Below are 22,313 nucleotides of genomic sequence, written 5' to 3'. Positions count from 1 at the left end.
ACCTCCTGCTGTAGCTCAGTCTCGCCTGTAGTTCACTGTGTAGCCTAGCAAGCATTAAATGCCATGATTTTCCTGTTTCAGTCTCCCAAATACTGAGATTATAGGTGTGAGCTACACACTTGACTTTGAAGAATATCTTATTATGATAACTTGTAGCAGAAAACCAGGCTAAAGTTTCATGTATTCTGTATAGGAGGCAAATATTTATAACAGCTGTCTGCTCCACAACCCTTTAACATTTCATGTAACTGATGACGGTTTGATTTGCCACCACTATAATTCAGGCTTCTTTTCAAGAAATTGAGATTGAGACTACAAGTGAACCCTGCATTCTTTCTACACTTGTCTTGCTTTGTTGCTGAGCCACGTATAGCTGTTAGCACAATTTGTACAAACGGAGAGGGGCCTCTGATATGAAAAAAGAGGAACCATGGGTCATTTCAGAAACATTGGATTTATACTTTTGTTTTGAAATTTTCTATTAAATGGACAGGCTTATTTAATTCTCATTAGGGACACACCACAATATCAAAAAACAAACTTTTCACTTCTTGCTACCCGCCCCACCCCCAAACCCCAATGAAACGCAAAGATAGAAGCAAATCAACGTATGTTATTTGTGGCAGATGCTTTTGCTTTCTTCCCTAAATGCTAATCTCATCCTTTTTAGTTTTTTAAAAAATGTTTATTTTTTAAAAAATTCGTGTATATCTATGTGGGTATATGCATGTGTGAATGCAGGTATCCACAGAGTACAGAAGAGGGCATCGATTCTCTAGAGCTGAAGTTACAGAGACTTCTGGGCTGTCTTGACATGGGTGCTGGGAACTGAACTCAGTGGTCTGCTAGAGTAGTATGCACTCTTAAGTGCTGAGCCATCTCTCCTCCTTCTCATTGAGCCTCTTCAGCTTTACTCAGATGTTGTGCAACCATGTACCTTCTGAGTTCCAGATGGGATATGCAATGTAATCTTATTACCCTCAGCAGAGACTGCCCTAGTAAATGACATTTGGGCCCTTGTGGCCAATCAGCTATAAAGGAAATTCTGTTGGGAGTAACATTTGGGGAAGGCTTTTTGAGTTACAGAATGTAGATGATAAAACTTCCCTCTTTAGGACATTGTTAGCGATATGATACTTGGACCTGGTAGCCATCTTGAGACCTAAAGTGTTTTTCATACAAAAGATATTACTATCTCTATAGAGATAGCCCAGAGAAACTTTGGGAAGCATCAAATTCAGTTGTTTCATCTATTTTTGTTGGGCCTGGTTTCATATTGTTTCACCTGTAAGATGGATGATATTTGCAGAATTGGAGAGGTACCCATGGATGCATTTAGCCTTATCACAAACATTACGATATAGCACAGGCCAACATAAACATTTTGTGGAGTGTTTGTTATGGTGTCTATGCTGAATGCTTGACTCAGTTGCAGGCATGTCTCACCACAACTCAGTTAAGTATTGTTGTCATACCTGTTTTGTGTACGGGGAAATGGAGGTTAGGTGACAGCAAGCAGCTTGCTAGGAAATTGAAAAGCTGGGTATGAGCCTGGCTCTGAAGCTAAGGCTCCTAATCACTGCAGTTTTCTGCTTGAGAATCAAGTCATGGTTAAGACACTGGCCAGATGTTAGATGACAACTTAAAAGAAGACACACAGCAGGCAGACATTGTTGGGTGACTACTTAACTATTCTCTCCTCTTCCCTCAAGAAGAACCTCTACTTTGTTTGACGGTGACTCATAATCAAGTTAATGGAATGTTAGCAATTGCATTTTCTTTTGCCAGCGACTGGTCATGGCCACAAACTAGGTAGGATTTTTCTCTTTCATAAAATTTGGACTAACATTTTCTTACCCTTCTCTCTTGCTTCATATAATGACCCTTGAGGATGTGATGTCTGGAGCTTGTAATAGGTGACAGGCTTGGAGACAAACATTCATATGGATATGATAGCAAAGAATAAACTCAAAGAGCTCCAGACCTTGATAATACAGCTCTTCCTGTCCAACCAGTCCTGACACTACCACGCTTAAACTTTATGCTAAAGATGTAATAAAAGACCTCGTGCTCTAAGCTATTATTTGTCAGATGTTTTGTTCCTTGCTGCCAAAGCCATTCCAAACAGATACAGTTTAGGCAGAGCATTGTGTTTCAGTCTCAGCAAAAATAGATGATGTGAAGGCAATTGAGTTTTCATACAGGAATTTATTAGCATTAAGTAGTTGTTCATAAAACGAATTAAATTTTTTTATCTCAGATGTGGGTCAATCTGAATGATTCACATGAAGCCTGTGATAAATCTTTACCCCATTGGGTTCCAGATGCCGGGCTTCTTCTACCCCCATCAAGAGTGTGAAGGCCATCTGGCTTCCAATCGACTTGGCCAGAGGGAGCCTCAGCAGGATGGAGGGTGGTATTATAGAAATTTAGTTTCTCTCTTGGGTGACTGCTTAGCAGATAATCAAGGACTGAAGGTTACAGTTTCCTGTCTGGCAATCTCTCCATCAGGGTATAAAGGTCCCTTCTCTGCCTGGCAGGTACCAAGTCTGCAGCTCCAGGGCTCCAATTCCCTTATGATTTCTTGAGTCTCGCCCACATTTAGTGTTTTTATTTTCCCAGTTCAATGGTGTGAAGGAAATCTCTGCAGCTGTCTGAAGCTTGGTCTAGTCTGTAGAGCTCCTCGGACTTTAAAATAAGTGCAGTCATTAAAGGGAGTCAGAAGGCATGCCCTGTCACAAAAGTGAGACAACGTGCCCCAGTTCAGAGAAAACACTTTCCTAGAAATGCTGGACGATTTTTTGGATGCGGTGAAAATTTTAAGAACAGAGGGCATTCCAAAGACGAGAAAGCATGCGTTCAATAAAGGAATAGAAAAAGCTTAAGTGTTTCTGAAAAATTAGAGCTGGAAGAGATCTAAGGTCTTCTTTGTTCTGAGTCACTTGTCCTTCCACCTTCTTTACGGACAAACAGACATGAAGCTGAGATCTGGCCAAGGTTAAGTCACCAGTGTCAGGATTTAGCTCTGCAGGCACCAGGTTGTTTTTTTAATCCACTTCCTTCCCCGCTTTCCTCAAGTGATCTTCTAGTCAGTCCCTCTTGCTAAACTGCAATCTCCTCGAGAGCAGGATCACTGGTTTTTTTTTTTTTGTTTGTTTGTTTGTTTTTTAATCCTTGGAGTTCAGTAGCTAGTGTAATTAACGATCTTCACTCTCAGCTTGTTTCAGACAGGCGGTCTAACTCGCCCGAGATCACACAGCATTCAAGCACTGGACTGTATTTTACCCTCAATTAACCGAACTCCGAATCCTTCACCTCAATGGATCATTCGTTGAACAAATTAACAAACCCAGACCGGTTGAATCCGTTTCAGCTGTAACAGGCCCATTTAGTGGCTCCACCGCTCCGGGTAGCTGGGCACTGGACTCCCAGGATCGCCATCCGGCTCCAGCTCCGAGGCCCCGCCCCCTGCCCAGCTGGGCACGCCCCACCTTGGAGACCTGGGTCCTTTCTGCGTTTGAGTTTCCCTTGGCTCCAGCCTCTGGGCGGAGGGCCTCTCCCCGCTAGGCGACCTGTGCCCGCTCTCAGACCAATCCTCTCTCTTCCCACCCTCTTCTCCCTCCCTCACACTCTAAACTACTTTTTTTCTCCCTCTCTAAACTTCAGTCATTCTAGTGCCCGCCTCCTCTACTCAGATCACCCAATCAAGAATCAGCATGCCCGCTGAGTACCGCCCCCAGCCTGCCAGAACCCAATCCACGGCGCGGAGTCGAGAGCTGGGCGCATCCTTCAGAGAAGGGCTGGTGACGGCAGCGCGCCGGGCGCTGCGCTGCGGGAGGGGGCGGGGCCGAGCCGGCGAGGGCGGGGGAGGGGCCGAGCGGGGAGGAGGTTGCGGCGGGTTTGAAAGCGCCAGTTTCCTGGCAGCTGGGGCAGGCGTTGGTCTCGGCGCTCCGGCTCCGCAGCAGCCGCGCTCGAGCGGGCGACTTAGCTCGGTGCGCGCGTCCTGGACGGAGCCTCGGTTCCAGCTGCTCTCTCAGCTCCCGCCCTCTAGCCTCAGCCTTTCCCGCCGCGCGGGCGCCGAGCCCTGGCCGTCGGCGCTGACCCCGCCCGGAGACCCCGCCGGCGCCGCCCGCGGGGCGCGCGCTCCCTCCGACTCTCCTCAGCGGCCCGCGAGAGGGGCGGCTCGCGGCGGCGCGCGGCCAGCGGGCTGAGGCAGGGGCTCGGCGGCGGCGCCCCTCTGGCCGGGCTGTGCGCGGGGCCCGGAGCGGCACCGCGGCCGCCCGCGCGGGGGCTCCCCATGGTGCAGCGGAGGTCGGGATGTCGAAGACGTTGAAGAAGAAGAAGCACTGGCTCAGCAAGGTGCAGGAGTGTGCCGTGTCCTGGGCCGGGCCCCCGGGCGACTTGGGCGCGGAGATCCGCGGCGGTGCCGAGCGCGGCGAGTTCCCTTACCTGGGGCGGCTCCGCGACGAGCCTGGAGGCGGCGGAGGCACCTGCTGCGTGGTCTCGGGCAAGGCGCCCAGTCCCGGCGATGTGCTGTTGGAGGTGAACGGGACGCCGGTCAGTGGGCTCACCAACCGGGACACCCTAGCTGTCATCCGCCACTTCCGCGAGCCCATCCGTCTGAAGACAGTGAAGCCAGGTGTGCTATCCGCTTGGGGACCCGGGTCCTGGTCCGGACTCCCCGGGGAGGAGGGGGGAGGGGGTGGCGCCGGGGTTTCCTATTTTGCGGCTGGTAAAACTGAGCTCGGGTGAACCGACAGCTGTGTAGGCTGTCAGGGAATTACCACTAGGAGCTGGCTCTCCTAATCCAGCTCGATCTCCCACCGCAGACAAGAGTTTCTTTTTTTTTTTTTTTTTTTTGCCTAGAGAAGGCCATCCCTTTTCTGCTGCCCTTTATGGAAAAGGTCCTATGATGATAATCTTTTCTTTGGAACGTATTTGCGTCTTCTAACGGGGAGAAAGGGCTTTACTATGGAGACTCAGCGCTGGATCGAGTGCCTAGGTTACCACTGAAAGCTCCTGGGAGGGCTCAGCTGGCCCAGTGCGTCGTGCACGACCGCAGACGTCTGGGAGCTGACAGTCCCACTCTGTGGGTCTAGGTGGCTCAGGTGTCTGAGTATCAATGAGGTACAATGTGTGGTGATGTGAGGCAGTGGAGCTGTTGTGTAGTCTGGGTTTGGAAGAAAGACCTAGGTGCCCAGCCGAGCAAATGCCTTTGTAAAGCTTTCGAATCTACAGAATTTGTTGAAGCGCTGGGTAAAAAAAGAACCCGTGGTGCCCTGATGTCTTTGATGATCGTAAAATGTGCCGCAAAGCACGTTACGCTTATGGCATACTCCCTAGTTGGAAAGCATTGATCAGACTGCGCACAGTCTGGTCTGGTAGTATGTAGTAAGTTTTCTTACGAATTTGTAAGTTAGAACATTGTTGGTCCTTTAGGTATTGGTAAAATGTGGTTCTGGCTTCTGAGATGGTTGTAGACACGGGAATTGTGATTAATCATTGCTACTAGAAATCAAATTGTTCCTGCTGAACATAGATAGGGTACATCTGAACGTATGGGGCTGACAAGCTGTGACTTGAGCTAGATTTTGGTCTTCTTCTTTTACTACAAAATGCTGGAAAATTCTAGAGAAATTTTAATATTCTCTCTCTCCCTCTCCCTCCTTCCTTTCCCCCTCCCTCGTTCTCACTCTTCCTTATCTTCAGTTCACTTTAGGACTGTCTCTTTAGTAGTCCTTGAGCTAATTGCAGTTGATGGTTTGATGCAATATCCATGTGTTGTGGGTATGTAACATAATCTTACTAGCTTAAATGAAGGTGCTTTTCGTATAACCTATGATAGTGTTAAGATTTGTATGTTTGTAGGGTTTTCTTATTGTTAATCTTTAGAACTTTGTCAAACTATAAATACCCATTCTCTGTTATTTTGAGGATTTAGGATTCTTAACTCTTAACTTCTAGAATCATGTGTAAAGGTTGGAGGGAAGACTTTTGGGGCTGTAATTCGGCATGTTGGTTACTGTTTCTAATATTCAGAATACCATACAGACATTTACTAGCTTAGGTATGACTTAAATCATTGGTTCTCAACCTGTGGGTCTCCACCCCTTTGAGGGTTGTGTATCAGCTATTTTGCATATCCAATATTTAAAGCAAAATTATAGTTATGAAGTATCAATGAAATAACTTTATGTTTGGGGGTCACCACAACATGAGGAACTGTATTAAAAGGTCCACAGCATTAGGGAGGTTGACAATCTTTGACTTACATGAAGTCCCACGAGCCAGCAAATAATGAGAACATGTGCATCATTGCTGCTTTGTTTTGATCAGTTGGGGCATTACTGAGAGAATAACAGCCATAAAGTTGTTGAGGAAGTTGTTATATTCCAAATCACTGTGGTTCGTTTAAAAGATGAGAGGGATAGCTCCTTAGTAAATACCAATCTGTTTTACATGTTATATACCTTTCACATAAAATTGGAGAAAGTTCATCAGCTTTAAAGTGTTATACAGTAGTATTAGTTAACTGTATTGACAAAATCTTCCGTGCCTCAGAATATAGTCAGCATTTTGTATTAGTAAAATTTTGCCTTCTTGTCATCCAAAGACACAGTCCTGCTTTAAATATTTAGTGAAAATAAAGGGAGTAACTGCCCTACAGCTTATTAGTAACAGTTTTGAATGTTGTACTTGCTTTTTAAAATATGTTCAGAATTAATAATTTGTAGTGGGTACCATGATTTTTGTGCCATCTGAGATTTAAAACTGTTCTAAGCAAATTGTAATGAAAAATATTTGTTGGGTAGTCTATTATATGGCTTTCTTAAATGGCTTTACTTAAAAGCATCATTTATAATTAAATACCAAGAGTTTTGTAGGTTAAACACAAGCATTAAGTACTAGAAATTAAGAACTTGAAGAGGTTATTTGTAGAACTTTGGATTTAGTTAAAAAACTGCACAAGTATATCTCCAGAGAGTTTTTTGAGTCTATATGGTTGTGATTCATTTAGAAAATTATGAAGACACAGTGTAATGTGTTCTAAGAAGAAACTTTTCCTGCCCCCACTCCCATTTTTTCTAAACTTTGTGTAATTTTTAATTTCAAGCATTATATAGTACATTTAGCACTCTTGATTGATAACTTTTTGTTAAACTGTATTCTTGACAGTCATTTAGAAGCTAAAGAGTAAAATGTAGCTGTTTCTGTGAGATGTCTTGTTAATGAGGAATGGTCTCATGCTGTCTGCTGACAGTTTGTGGCAGAAGGATGAGCTGGGCTGTAGACATGGCTGCAGCTGCACTACTTCTTTACTCAAGCCTTCTCTTCTCCTGGAGAGGCTCAGGGGAGCCCTGTCAATGCTGTTAATGCAGACACATAGAGTATGTCTTCTTTCTGATTTTCCTACCTTTTGCTTTAGAGTTGTATTTATTTTGTTGTACTTTTTAATGGGGAATTGAAAATAGTTCTTTAAAATTTGGATCCTTCTTTGAATTAGAGAGTTCAGTATTGGTTTAATGTTAATATAGTACTTAGTAATCAATACTTTAACATAAATCTTTAGTCCCATTTGTTGCTTGGCCCAATTAATCACCAGTTTCGTAATTGTTTTTGTTTTGTTACTGTTATTTAAAGGAGAAAAGTTATCATTTGAATTTGAACTTTTGAACTTTGGACCACTGGTGAAACCTTTTATGGTATAGTCCTGTCTGTAGCACAGTGCCTGTGATTTACATCACAGTATTCTTAAACAAGTTTTATTTGGATTAATATGACCATTAGTTAATTTTGTTCTAAAATTCCCTCAACTGTGAATGTGTAGAGTTTTAGAACACATAAATATTTGCTTCTTAGTTCACCTCTAAATATTTCATCAGTTATAAATTACATAGATTTTATTCTAGTTAAAGATTAAATATTGCATTATAGTCTAAGTATGTGAAATCATTGTGCTGCTTTATTACGCATACAGTGCTTTGGACTACCTTAACTCTGCTACTGTATCTAGAGATGAAAATCACAGGGAACATTGTGTCTAATGCAGTTATCTGTGTGTTTAATGACTAATTTGAAGCAGAGTTTTTAACATGTTAATTAAATGCAGGTAAAAATGCTCTCCACTGACTCAGGGATTATAGTGTCTGAAGGAATTTTGTTAAAATTAACTCACCCCTAGAAATACATTCCCTTTTAGTGAATAAGCTTTACTGGATGCTTTAAAATAAGGAATGTGTATGATAATTTAAATAATAAAATCTCTGCTTTAGTCCTCAACTCTTGGATCTTTTTGCTAGTTTTTAGTGTAGTGGGCAGGTTGGAACATCATTGAATTTTGCTTAAGTGGTTTAGTATCCAAAGAAGAACAAAAGAAATGAGACTTAATTGCTAGGTTAGTAATATTACCAAGTATTCAATATATTTTTTAGCCAATAGAAGTTAGAGATTAGGTGAGGCAGTCCTTTTGTTAGAGACAATTGCATCACATTTTGATAAACTTGTCATTTGAAACATTCTTGCTTTTCCAGATTTTGGTGGCAGGTTTCTCTCTCCCTTAACTTAGTGGTTCAGGTTCAGGATTCCTATGAAATTAGGAGACATGCTGCAGCAGCAGAACTGGTTAACATTGTTAACATCTTTATACCTAAACACTTTCTTTCTGTAGCGGTTTGTCAGAGTACTAAATCCAAGTATATTTAATTTGGCTACTTTTCTAGTGTATCATTCAAGCTTTATTGATTGTTGCTCCCTATCTTTGTTATGGCTATCTTTGCTGAAACACCATGACCAAAAGAACTTGGGAAGGAAAGGGTTTACTTGACTTACACTTCCATATCACCATTTATCACTGAAAGAAGTCAGGACAGGAACTCAAACTGGGCAGGAACCTAGAGGTCTAGAGGTCATGGCGAGGTGCTGCTTACTGGCTTGCTCCTTATGGCTTGCTCATCCTGCTTTCTTATAGAATCCAAGACCACCAGCCCAAGGGTGTCCTTCCCGATCAGTCACCAATTATAAAAGTACCCTACAGGGTTGGTTGCAGGCTAATTTCATGGAGATGTTTTCTCAATTGAAGTTCTATCCTCTCAGATGACTATAGCTTGTGCCAAGTTGACGTCAAACTAGCCAATACATTCCCCTTATCTTTAGACATAATCTGTCTTAGGTTGATGTCTTTTAAAAAGTCTTTAGTTTCTTGCTATCTTTTTATTAAATGCACACATTTAATATTTGGCCCTTTCAAATTTCAGATGTGCTTTTTTGTTTTATTCAAGTCATTGCTAAAACTGAATTTCATGAAACACAGCAACACAACACTGTGTTTCTGGAAATATGTGTCATTTTCCTCTGATGTGGGGGCTACTTTATAAAACCACTTGTTATGAGAGTTATTTTAGTCATTCTTAAAAAGTTTGGTTTCTAATTTATGTAAATCTATGTAAACCATGTATAATTTTGTTTGAGTATCTAACTTATAAGGTTATTGCCCACTCTTCTGTGGATAATATCATATAGTGACTTTAGAGTATAATCCCTGAAGTCCTTTTAAAAATTTTGTGGGTACTTAGTGTTTTGTGTTTTGGGGCAGTGTTATAGGAGAATTGACACTTCCCTTCTTCAGCCTTCTCTTTCTCTCTTTTATTCTCTTCCTTTCCTTGACAGGCTTTTTCTTGCTCTGTATCCCTAGTTAGCCTTGTACCTGTGGTCAGTGCTCCTGCTCTGACTCCCAAGTACTGGGATTAAAGTTGTGTTTCACCACACCCAATAATTTCATTTTTGAACCACTCTTACGTTCTCTATCAAACTCTACTGATTTTAAAGTGAACTTTTGATCCTTTGTGTTTTAACAATAGATAAGAAGCTTGTTATTAAAAACTACAACTATGTTTCTTTGAATTAACCTTTTCAAAATGTTACCTGAAATGTTGAGAAGTATTTCTTCAGATACTACATTTTGGTAGGGAAGGGGATGCTCTGACTTAACACTGTTGCAGAGAGTGATTTGCTGTGCAGTGTGGAGGTTGGTGCTTTGGAGACTTGTTTGTGGTGGAAAAAAGGCAAACCCACTCACTGCTCTTCTGTCCTGAAAACTCAATATTATTTTGAAAGTTTTCCATGAAAAGCTGCCTCTTTTAGTTTATAAAGTGAAAAATCAGATTACTGAACATGCTCCCTCCTCAAAACATCTAATAATGTCCCCACAGCAGCTAGCACTGACCTTGTCAAATGAGTCAGAAATGGTATCTTTAAGAAGCATGAAAAATCTGAGAGCTGAGTGATTCGCTGGTAGACAATTCTTCTAGGAAAGGTTTTTACTTATTTCATCTTTTTCCTTACTATTTAAAACCCTTCAGGTAAGATTTAATATGAATTTTGGTGAAAACTAAACTTAATTATTTCTGTAGTGTGCTGTTCTAAAGTTACTTTGTACTGGGTGTGGCAGTGGGCATCCTTAAGTCTACTTCCTTGGTAGTCTGAGGTGGGAGGATTGAGCCAGCCTGGTTTACATAGTTAGAAGTATCTCAGTGAGAGGTCAAGGGAGGGGAGGAGTGAGGGCAGGGGAGAATATGAGAATATCTTAGCAAGGATTTTTTGTTCTTAAGTTATAACAAAAAGAAGCGGGGGGGGGGGGAACCAAACAAATAAATGTGTATTTTTAAAAGTCCTTATGATGCTCACCACATGCTGTTTTGTACCATGTTTAGAATGAGTCTCCCATACCCCCCATGTTGGAATAACTATTGTGTTTTGATTGAATACCACTTTCAGTGATTCACTTGCAGAATAAAAATGTCATGTGTTAATAGTGAAACTTGGGATGTGTATATGAAGTAAGAGAGGTGTCATTTGTTTTTTTTTTTGTTTTTTTTTGTTTTTGTTTTTTCGAGACAGGGTTTCTCTGTATAGCTCTGGCTGTCCTGGAACTCACTCTGTAGACCAGGCTGGCCTCGAACTCAGAAATCCGCCTGCCTCTGCCTCCCAAGTGCTGGGATTAAAGGCGTGCGCCACCACCGCCCGGTTTGTTTTTGTTTTTATAGAGTTCTGACAACTTGTCCTTCTTTTCAGACTTGCCTGGTTGGGGAAGGAATTAGGAAAAAATTGAATTTATCTTGGCTTTGAAAGATAGATAGGTTTTGGTTTAGTTGAAAAGTGATACTTTTAGTAGTAGATAGATAAGGAGAAAAATACAGGGCAAGAATGTTTACTCTATAAATATCTATAGGATGTTCCATTGCAATAGTATTTATATATGCGTATATTAAAAATACTTTTCTTAGTACAAATGCACAAAATTATATTGTATAATATATGATAATTGGAAAATGGAGGGGGAATTCTATTAATTGTTAAAGTATAGAGACAGTTCTATTTTGAATTATTTCTGATAATGTTCTTCCTAAGTTGTAACTTAAAATGTGTTTTCTTCTAGTAATAATACTGTTGGGATGTATAATGGCATTTCTGTCTTTAGCTTAGTCACATTAAACTCATAATATAGTACCATGAATATTCTTATTTTGCCCATAATGTACTTGAAATATCATCATTAATACTAATTGTTTACGGATAATAAGCATATTTGGGTATCTTTGGGAGCCCAACAAATTTTAAGGGAAAGAACAGTTTGCTAGTGTAGTAAAAAGGGAACTGAAAACAGAGTTCCATCTTAACCTTGGCTTGACTTAGCCAGCCATTTGGCTTCTAGTGGCAAGGTTGGTATCATTAATATATTTATTTCTCTACTATCCCAGTAATTTTATGCAGCTAGTTTCTGTAGCACAGAGGTTCTGAGGAGCAAGCCCTCTACCATTTCAGGAATTTCAACATGGCTAAGAGAATATAGACTGCATTTTGAAGACTGTAATTTCAGTCATAACATAAATTTAAGCACCTGAGAGAGGGCAGTCTGTGTTAGTAGATTTAGTTACTTACTTTGTTTATTAACATGTGTTAGGGATATTGTTTAGAGATTCAGAAATGTAAAGGGTTACATAGGTTACTGATACTGTTGGCTTTGTTCAGAGAAGCTTCGTTTTGCTAGGGCCAGTGGTGATGGTAGAGGCTCATAACTGGTCAAAGTGATGAGAACATGTTATGATTGAATGCTCAGCCACATACGGGAAACACACACATGTATATATGTATATATATGTACATATATATGTATATATATGTATATACACATATATTGGGAAGAGCTAACCTCAGCCTTCCAAGGCTTTGAGAACACATGCAAAAACAGGCAAAGGGAATATAAGAACCAGAAGAAGTGGGGCTTTATCTAGAATGCTGACTTTTGGGCATTGCATGGCAGTGTACTTTTGAATTCAGCAGCTAGTGCCTGTGATTATCTGTACAAGATTGTGTTTGACTACATTTTGTTGTGGACAGAGGAGGAACTCTCAGGACCCTACCCCTTCCTATACAAAACTAATAGCTGCTAAGTAAGGCAGAGTCATTTTTCAGTGGTGTAGCCACTTCATACAGTGCCTGTGCTCCTGTAAACAGTCCCTCAGCCACCTTTCTATAAACAATCCTAATGAAACTCCTTGGGTCATCAAAAGAAAAAGAAAAAAAGAATCAGAGGGGAGTTAAATTTTCCTGCTATAGTTTAGTTGGGGAGATTTTTTTCCTTTTTTTTTTTTTAACATGAAATTGGAAGGAATTCTGTTTAAAAAGAATGTCTCTTCTGTGCTGGGTAGTTTTATGTTTACTTGTCAAAAGTTGGAGTTATTTGGGAAGAGGTAACCTCAAGAAAATGCCTCACCAGATTGGCCTGTGGAAAAAATCCTGTGGTGTGTTTTCTTGATGGATGATTGAATATTGATGTAGGAGGGCCCAACTCATCTTGGGCAGTGCCATCCCTCAGCTGGTGGTCCTGGGCAGTATAGGAAAGCAAATTGAGCAAACCAGGAGGAGCAAACTGGTGAGCAGCACTCTCCCATCACCTCCTGCTCAGTTGTTGTGCCAGGGTCGTGACCTATTTGAGTTCCTGCCCTGACTTCCCTCAGTGATGAGCTGTGGTAGGCAACTGTAAGCTGAAATAAATCCTTCCCCCCCCAAGTTGCTTGGGATTTTGGCACAGCAGTAAAAACCCTAAGATATGTTCTTATTGTCTTGCATTTGCAGTTTGAATTGTAACTGATTTACTTAAAGATTCTGGCATCTTACATAACTCTTCATTATTGCTTTTTTTTTTTTTTTGGTAGAGTTTTAAACACATAATTATTTTCCTTCCAGAAAGTTTGTGAGGGGCTATACATGAGTATAAGAACTTGAATTTTACTGTACATGATGATGTTTAAAGTAGTTTTAGGAATTGAAAATGCATTATAAGGGAGAAAACCACAAATTTTTATTAGCAAATACCTTATTTTCTGAACTTAACTAGAATAGCTTTTTTTTTTGATAAAATAACTTTTAAAACTGTGCTTGAATAGAGTAGTCCTAGAGAAATAATGCCCTTTTAGATCTAATTACCCAAACTAATTATGCACAGGAAATTTGTAATAAATAGCTTAGATTTCAGCAAGAAATTTAAACAACAACAAGAAACAAAACCTAATTCACATGCCAGTTTTTCAGAATTCTATAGCAAGGCATGAAAGGTAGCTCTGAATCCTTTAGAAATAGGGATCATTAAAGCATCTCATCTTTTCTTATGGTGTCCAATAACAAATCATGGCAGGACTTTGATATGCTTTGTGCTCATCTCTGGCCCATTGCTGTAAAGACAGGGCAGTGGTGTAAGGAGATTGGGCAGGTTGGGATAGCACATCCATTCTTCCATTCTTGCAGCCAGGTACAGATAGCACAGTATCACTAAAACAGAACTCCAAAAATGGGAGTGAGAAGGGAGTGCCTAAAAGGAAGGGATTATTTCATGTATGTGAAAACACTGTCGCTGTCTTCAGACATACCAGAAGAGAGCACCCGATCCCATTACAGATGGTTGTGAGCCACCATGTGGTTGCTGGGAATTGAACTCAGGACCTCTGGAAGAGCAGCCAGTGCTCTTAACTGCTGAGCCATCTCTCCAGCCTGGAACATGGCCTCCTTTAAAGCACTTTATCACCTACCTTGAAGCCAACAGCTGGATATAGTTGATATAAAGCTAATTTAAACAACAGCAACAGGGCTGGAGAGGTGGCTCAGCGGTTAAAAGCACTGACTGCTCATCCAGAGGTCCTGAGTTCAACTCCCAGCAACACATGGTGGCTTACAATCATTTGTAATGGGATCTGATGCCCTCTTCTGGTGGGTCTGAAGACAGCTACTGTATATTCATCATAGATATAAAATAAATAACAGCAACAACAACAAACCAAAAACAGGCTGTAGAACAAAGCTGAAACTGACTTTATCAGATATTTTGCTCAAATGTTATTGTATTTGAAATGTGAAATGCTTTTATGTAAAAATTTAGATGTTTGGCTGGTGAGATGGCTTAGCAGGTGAAAGTGCTTCCTTCCAAGCCTGTGGGTTTGATCCCTGGGACCTAAATGGTAGAAAATCAGTTCCCCTTTAAGTCCTCTGACAGCTTGATACATGTTAAGGCACATAGTTGCTTAATTCTATGTTCATTATAACAATTTCTCAGCTATCAGTCTCAAGATAAGTGTGCTAACACCTACCTACAATTTAGTAAATTTTACAAGAGGACAGGAAATATGGGAAGGTACTAATATCAAGTTGTTCCAAGTAAGTTCATTCTAAAAAGTATCCAGGTTTCGATATAACTGTTTAAGCCATTCACTTATAAATGTAACAATAATTTATTCTAATTTTCTATTTGATTAATAATCCTCAGTTTAACTAGACAAGTTAAACTGTACTACTACAAACTTTTTTTTTTAGAAACAGAATCAAAGAATGAATCTTTTATTCTAGCATGTGTTCAGATGTAGGCAGGAGGATCAGGAGTTTAATGTTAGCCTTTGATATATAACAAATTTAAGGCCACCCTGGGATGTCTGAGACCTTGTCTCAAAAAGAAAATTTCCCAAAGAGCCCTACCATCTCCCCTCCCACCCAGTTCCAACAAAACATGAAACATCTTTGAATTGGGTATGATTTCTTGATAAGAATCAAAACAGAGATATAATTTTTAGATTAGTTTATACCTTCTAGAGATATCGTTTGACCATATTTGGAAAATTACTACTTCTACTTCAGAAGCCTCAAACGTCTAGGGTTCTCCAATGTTAATTCCATCTATTAACTGAGCTATAGAATTTGTTTCAGTAATCTATTCTTTTTTATCTCTGTTCACAAAGCTATATCTTATTACATTTCAGTAATTTTGGGCAGAATATTTTGTCATAATTTTATTGTTTTAGCTAGTGGGTCTTCTATTCACCAATTTAAATATTTGACAGGATGGGAATACATACTAATAAAAAATTTTAATTACTTTTAGCATTAGATCTAATCAGAGCTGTCTTATGATGTAGTACTGATAAGTAAAAATGATATTCAGCTTCCTTTTGGTGGCAACCCTGTTCCTGACCACTGTGTTGCAAATCTAATCTTTTTTTTTTTGTTTTTGTTTTTTTATAATTTATTTTTTCTCAAATCGTAATTCATTCACACAGGGGTTATAAACGCAGAAAGGCAGGGTGTGGGGAAGTGAATGACAATGGAGTGTGGGTGTTCAGGGGGAATACAGATATCTTCAGAACCAGGTATCAGCTGGGTGAAAGTTCAGGGGACAAGTCACTATGACTCTGCCTATGACTCGCTTGTCCTTATCTAAGTTGGTATTGTCTGCCAAGGCTACCTATTTACAAGGTCTATGACTACTCAGGCTTGTAGATTTCCACAAAAGCTGCCTGTTTACAATAGCTTATAGCCATCTGTTTCAATGTTTTTCCACTGAGACCCAAGACTTGGTGTTCGTATACATGTATGACAGGCCTATTGCTAATTTTAAGCCTATGGCTGCTTTTAGGCCTTCAGTGTGTAAGCAGGGCTGCCCCTGACATCTCCTCCCTTCTCTAAGTATAGAAGGGCTGTGGCAATTCTAAACTTTCGAAGGCAGGGATAGAGGCCTGACCTCCAGTAATTGAAGGGGAGGCTCTGGTCCCCCTGTCGTTGTCCAGTGAGACATGAGGGCCATACCCATCCCGATGTCTTTTTCCTGGAGAGGGGATACTTTTGACATCAACCCTTATGCAGTCAGGCTTGTCCCTCAGGGAACTCAGATAGATATTTTTATCTTTTATTTATATTCCCTTGCAGTGCTTAGCCTCACAGCCTAAGCAAGAATTCAGATCGCCTGTCAGAGGGGGTTCTGGGTGGCCCCTCTCTGCTTGGTCTAGGGGCAGAAGTCCCCCCTTTTAGGTTGGGTGGAGATGGGTTTTGGAAACACCCTATATAAAGTAACAACCTCATCTTGAGTCTCGTGGTCCTCCATAGCTAACTTATGATAATGTATCTGAGTAGGTTTTGCTACCAAATTATTTATCTGTTGTATCACAGAGTTAGTCTGCCTATTTGAGGGCCAGGGACCAGCAGGAAAAAGAAAAAAGAACCCAAATAATGGTCCCAAGATGGGAGGAAGTAGGGTTGACAACCTTGGAGAGCTGAAAACCAATTCTTGTACCAGCATTCATCTGTCTCTTTCTCTCTCTGATTTTTCTTAGGGCCTTCCCTACCTATTTCATGCTCTCTTTAACCCTCCGTGTCTTGTCTATGTAAAGGCAACATTCTTCTTTAAGGGCTGTACACAGTCAAGAGCTGTACACAGCCTTTTCTATTGTAATAGAGTAAATCAAGTCCAGTAAAGATCTTTGTGATTTTAGGAGGTCTCTTCAGACAGCAAAATGAGGGATTTCTTCAGATTAGTGATGTCAATCTCTAGCTGTTTGATGTTCTTGTCAGTGGCCCTTTAAAGGTCTGAGTAGTATAATTTCGGAGGCCAGCATCTGGATTAGAACTTCTAACAGCAGACATCACGGGTGATTTATTTTTACCTGGGATGCTGCCTGAGTTCAAGCTCCTGGGAGTCCCTCTTTCTCTCAGTTTTCTGGCGTTGGGTACAGAGCTGCAGCCTGTGACCTGCTCTATTGCAAATCTAATCTGACTCTTTTGCCTTGAGAACTTGTCATGACATACTAGCTGTCCTGTCTGTTGTGGCTTATAAGGACATAAATGCTATCATTCACATCTTCCTTAGGAATTTACCTTTATACACAAGGAAGCTGAGGTTCAGCAAGATGAACACATTAAACTTCTTATGCTGAGGACCATGAACAGGAGCATCATTAGGCCTTCATTTTTCATTCACTGGGTAGAATATTACTAGTTCATTGTGTCTGAAAAAATCTGCCTTCACCTACAGTTTTATATTGAGTGGGTGTTAAATGTAGTAAAATGTTGGACACATACTAGAATAAAGGATTCATTGTTTGATTCTGTTTCTAAAAAAAAGTTTGTAGTAGTACAGTTTAACTTGTCTAGTTAAACTGAAGATTATTAATCAAATATAAAATTAGAATAAATTATTGTTACATTTATAAGTGAACGGCTTAAACAGTTATATCGAAAACCTGGATACTTTTTAGAATGAATTAAGCATGTTTTGAAGTTAATGGTCTTTTATAAGCATGAACTCTTTTAAAAGTATATTTTGCTTAATAAAATTTATCTAATCTGGATAGAAGAATAACTTATTGTACTCAAACTTACCTCTATTCTGCAGTCTTCAAGTACTCTACATTAAGATGAATCCTTTGAAGGGCCAGTTCAAAGCAGCCTATAGTGTTGCTACCTCTTGTTCTTCGTGCTATTAGGTTTTCTATTTGGGCTTAAAGGTTGTCATCAACTGGAGAGAACTATATCAATCCAGTCAGTACCCTGACTTCAAAGATGAAGACGTTGAGTCTTAAGCAGTGACTGAGTGTGGACTAGAACCCAGCTCATCTCATTCCTTTCATTGTTTTGGTTTTTGGTATAAGACTTCATCTAGAAATTTGATGAAAATTTGAGATTCCTCAAGGGGTTTATATTCTTTTAGAATTAAGCATTATGTGCTAGACCAGTTTGTTGAGACTGTCTTCATTCATGAATGTGGTTAGATATAGTGGTAACCCAGAAGTTGGAGCACATGAAATAATTTAAATTATTATATACCGTAACTTTTCAGGGCAGTTTAAACCTGACATATTGCTGTAGCTTATGGTTAAAATGTAAACAGTCGTAACATTTGTAGCTGATATAACAGTTGAATATCCAAGTAGGCTTTTTTTCTTAATTGTTTAAGCATTGAGAAAATATTTATCTTATTAAAGAGATTGTTTACAACACTTTTAATCAAATTCTTTCCAGTTGCTGCTGTGCGTTAGGTAGACTCCGAATGTTGTCTCTGGCCTGTTTGGCCACACTTATACTTTTTGCTTTTGAGTAAACAAGGCATTTAGTAAGGGAAAGTAAGTTTTCTAGCTGGAAATTTTTATGGAGTCTGTGAGGTGAATGATCAGGGTGTTTTAGGCTTAAGCTTGCTTATCTATAATGGATGTTAATACAACTGAAAGGAAAGATTGTGCAGTACTAGCACATGGCTTAGACCACAGAGAGTGGACTCTATCTAAGAAGAGAGAATTTACCTGTGTGAGGCAAACCTGGAGGTAAGAAGGTAGCAGTTTTGGGAAGGCTGTTCATCAGGTATGAGCATGGAATGATGGGAGCTTGCTTGGCTGTTTATATGTGAAAGGAAAGGAAATCTTCCTACAGCATCATGTCACACACTACTTTGTAGTAGCGTCCTGTCAGGGACCAGTGCAGGGAGCAGAAAGAGATATAGAACATAGGGAATTAGTCACATAGTCTTTGAAAGGACAGAGGGTTGAATTTTAAGCTGGGCTCTAAGAATGACTTCTAGGACACCTTGCAACCCACTATGAGAACTCCCACTTCTGCCAGTCAGGTAAATGGCCAATAGGAGGTTGCCTATGAAAACTGTGGCAAGAAAATACCAAGGAGTCACACAGTGTTACTGTTGCCATCTTCACTACTTGGAGTGGAATATATCATCTAGTTTGCTGTGACTTGATGCCTGTGACTGGGTGTTTGTGAATAGAGGTGATTGTTGTTAATAGCACAACCCTGAGGAGAAGGACCTACCTACCACGTACTCCCTTTGTCAATGTCAGAATCATTCTAGAGCTCTCTTAAAGATTCAACTATATTTGGCTTTCTGTTCATGGGATTATATGGAATTGTGAATTTCTGTGTTACTAACTTTTATGAAACAGTTTAGAATTCTGTTATTCATGGTTATGTGCTTTCTCCTGAAGAAGGAGTTTAATTTGGGTTTAGATTTTCTGGGATTAGAATAAAGGTAAAGATGCTGAAGAAGTAAGGGAGAAGTCTGTCCTGTAAATAATTTCCAGAGAGAGGCCTTGTGGCTTTTCAGTATTACCATGTGGTCCACAGCTCTAGTCCTAGTCCTAGAGATCACATCAGATCTGCTGCCTTCAGGGCAGTATGGCCATAGACCTCATTTTAAACTAGAATAAGATCAAATTCTTAAGAGATACTAATTACATTTTTAAAGTTTTTGATTGTAAGCATTATGAAGTGATTGTACATAGATTGCTTTTTTGGTTTTTTGTTCCTGTACACATGCCCTAAGCTTGATAACTTGGAGAGTTAGAGAGTGCTGGGTGTTGTAGAACATTGTTGTATTTTCAGCCTGTGCCTTTAGGAACTCTTACAGTGCAGTCCATAGCTCTGTGTCTACAGCTCACAGCCTGAACCTCTCTGCTGTCTTTGATCAGCTGCCTGATCCCTCTGTTCATCTCTCCAGCTTTGTTTTCTCTTTACTCACATTGTTTCTCCCACGCTTCTCTGCTTTCCAGAGAGAAAACTGAGTTTGTACAGATCTCACAGGCCTATTGAAGTGTTCCTTAACATTGTGAATTGTCAATCTCTGTGGTCAGGTGGAAACCTCAGGTGATGGTGTCTTCTTATGTTGGTCGTGGCTTAGGTATGCATACATAAAAACACACACATTTATGTTTTACTTTTGGATTTGAAAATATTCTAGAAGCTGAGTTTCAAGGCAGTATTTTATATTTATTTGGTACCCTTGTTTTAGTGGATCATATTAGATTTTCACAAATCCTTCCTTTTAAAAAGTCACTTTTAGCAGGAAGGTGATGGTGCACTTGTTTAATCCTACCATTTGGGAGGCAGAGGCAGGCAGATCTCTGTGAGTGTGAGGCTAGCCTGGTCTTTAGAGCAAGTTCCAGGACAGCTAGGGCTATACAGAGAAACCCTGTCTTGAAAAACCAAAAAGCCCCATCCCCTAAAAAAGACATCTTTAAAAAAGAGAAGTGATTGGTGATTAGAAATGGGTCTTAGAAATTAATCTTTAAGGATGGTTTCTTAGTGAAAATTGTCAAATCTGCCTATTAATCCAGTATTAAAATGTTATGTCGTATATGAACATTTCATTAGCACTGTTCATGTGGCATTTGTTTCTACTAGGTGGTCAGGGAGGGCTATCCTGAGAAGGGTACATATAAGCCATGAGTTGAAATTGCTAGAAGGAAGTCTGCTATGTAAATGTTTCTAGGCAGAGGGAATTATAAATCCTCAGAGAGGTATACGATCTTATATACTAAAGGAACAGAACAACCAGTGTGGCAGGCAACTAGGAAATGAGATAAAAGCTTGGAGGAGATTGATGAAAGAGACAGTCTGTGGAGGTCTGTAAGCCACAGTCTGTGGAGATCTGTAAGTCACAGTCAGTGATGTGGAGTTTTCTCTTTTCCTCTTTTTCCTTCTATTTCCTCATATTCTTTTTTTCTTACATCCCTCCTGCCTTCTTTATCATTCTTCTATTTGTCTTTAGTGCTGAGTAGGTAATGCTTTACCATAGCATAGAGCCAAAACTCCAGACTGGATTTTGTTTATTCTTAAAGTTACTGAAAATACAGAGTTGGAAAATGATGTCAGAACATATTTCAAAAAGCCACTGGGATTTCATTGTAGGACAAGAAGGGAAGAAAGGAGACCCTTTTGGTAGTAGAAAATTAATGATGGATTGAATATTTATTAAGAGCAGTGGCAGTGAAATGAAGTGGTGGATATATCTGAAGTATGTTTTGAAAGAGGAAATGACAGGATTCTATATGAGCTGGTAAGGAAAGGAGAAGTTTCAAGTTCAGGATGATGTTTAGATTTTTGCTCTGAGCAACTAAGTGGCTGGAATTATGTTATTCATCCATTAATATATTTTATTTTTTAAGCATTTCAAGGTAAATTGCCATCATCAGTGTTGGTGTGGGCCAATTCAAAGCCCTGGATCTGGGCCTGAGTAATCTGAGGTGGTCAGCCTGCTAGCTCTCTTGCTGTCATGTCCTCAGGACTGGCTTACCAGCATCCTCCACTACAGGGCCAGCTCTACTCTGCTGCCCAGGCAAGGTGCAGGGCCTACTCTCCTGAGTATTAAAACCAGTGTGGGACATAGCCAGTTCTCCTACTTTCATGACCCTGGGGCTAGCCCTCCTGCCTGCCATAGATGGTGAGGGATGAGGGAGGGGAGAAGGGTGACACCACCCAGCAGACAAAAGGAAAGATTGGCTTCTCCACACTCTGGCCCTCGGGCTGGCTCACTTGAAACCTTAACACCCAGAGCCAGCTCTACTGTGATGCCCAGGTGAAGTATAGGGCCTGCTCTCTCAAGTGCTGCATCAGGCAAGGGGCAGGGCCAGCTCTCCTGCCTGCCATTGTTGGCAAGGGGAAGAGTGAGGGAGGATAGCTCTTCTTTGCCCATGTCATTGCATGGCGGACAAGTGACAGGGCCAGCTAGCTCTCCAACGCTCACACCTTCAAGGCTAGTTCACTCAAATCCCTGCCAACAGCTTTACTGTGCTGCACAGGGTCTGTTCTTCTAAGTGGATCAGCAGGTGAGAGTCAAGACCAGCTCTCCTCCTCTCATGACCATGTCAGGGCCCAAGCCTGCTGCTGGTGGCTAAGGCAAGAGGGAGAAGACCCCTTCCTTGCTCTTGCCACCAAATAGTAGACAAGAGGCAGGACCAGCTCTCTCACAGTCTTGTCCTTGGGACTGGCTCATCTGCAACCACCACCTGATTTCCCCGGGGCTGGCTTTACTGTTCTGCCCAGGGGAAATCAGGACTTGCTCTCTTGAGTGCTGCAGTAGGTATGGAGCCAGGGCCAGGTCAGAACAATGAGCATAGACATGACCGAGATCTTTCCTCTCTGCCACCTACTGACACATGTGTGACACAGCAGCCACACCTGCGATGCTTCTTGGGACAGGGTTTAAAAATCTTTTTAAA

The 22,313-nt window shown here is 40.8% G+C and overlaps 1 protein-coding gene and 1 pseudogene across 3 annotated transcripts in view; one reads left to right on the top strand and one right to left on the bottom strand.

Moving 5' to 3' along the window:
* Window positions 1-3,877: 3,877 nt before the first annotated feature.
* The window catches only part of Magi3 (membrane associated guanylate kinase, WW and PDZ domain containing 3), a 226,531-nt gene continuing 208,095 nt past the window's right edge, over window positions 3,878-22,313 (top strand). For 2 of the 3 annotated variants that reach the window (XM_028755657.1, XM_028755659.1), the window contains exon 1: window positions 3,878-4,639. In XM_028755657.1, the coding sequence (XP_028611490.1) occupies window positions 4,318-4,639 (322 nt within the window). In that variant the 5' untranslated portion in view covers window positions 3,878-4,317. The remainder of the gene's footprint in view (window positions 4,640-22,313) is intronic. The other variant, XM_028755658.1, reaches the window with a different exon arrangement.
* Window positions 22,211-22,294, bottom strand: LOC114611034 (annotated as a pseudogene).

The sequence above is a fragment of the Grammomys surdaster genome, unplaced genomic scaffold, assembly GCF_004785775.1.
Source record: "Grammomys surdaster isolate TR1022 unplaced genomic scaffold, NIH_TR_1.0 126071, whole genome shotgun sequence".
NCBI classification, from domain to species: Eukaryota; Metazoa; Chordata; class Mammalia; order Rodentia; family Muridae; genus Grammomys; species Grammomys surdaster.
This window is presented reverse-complemented; position numbering and strand designations above follow the sequence as displayed.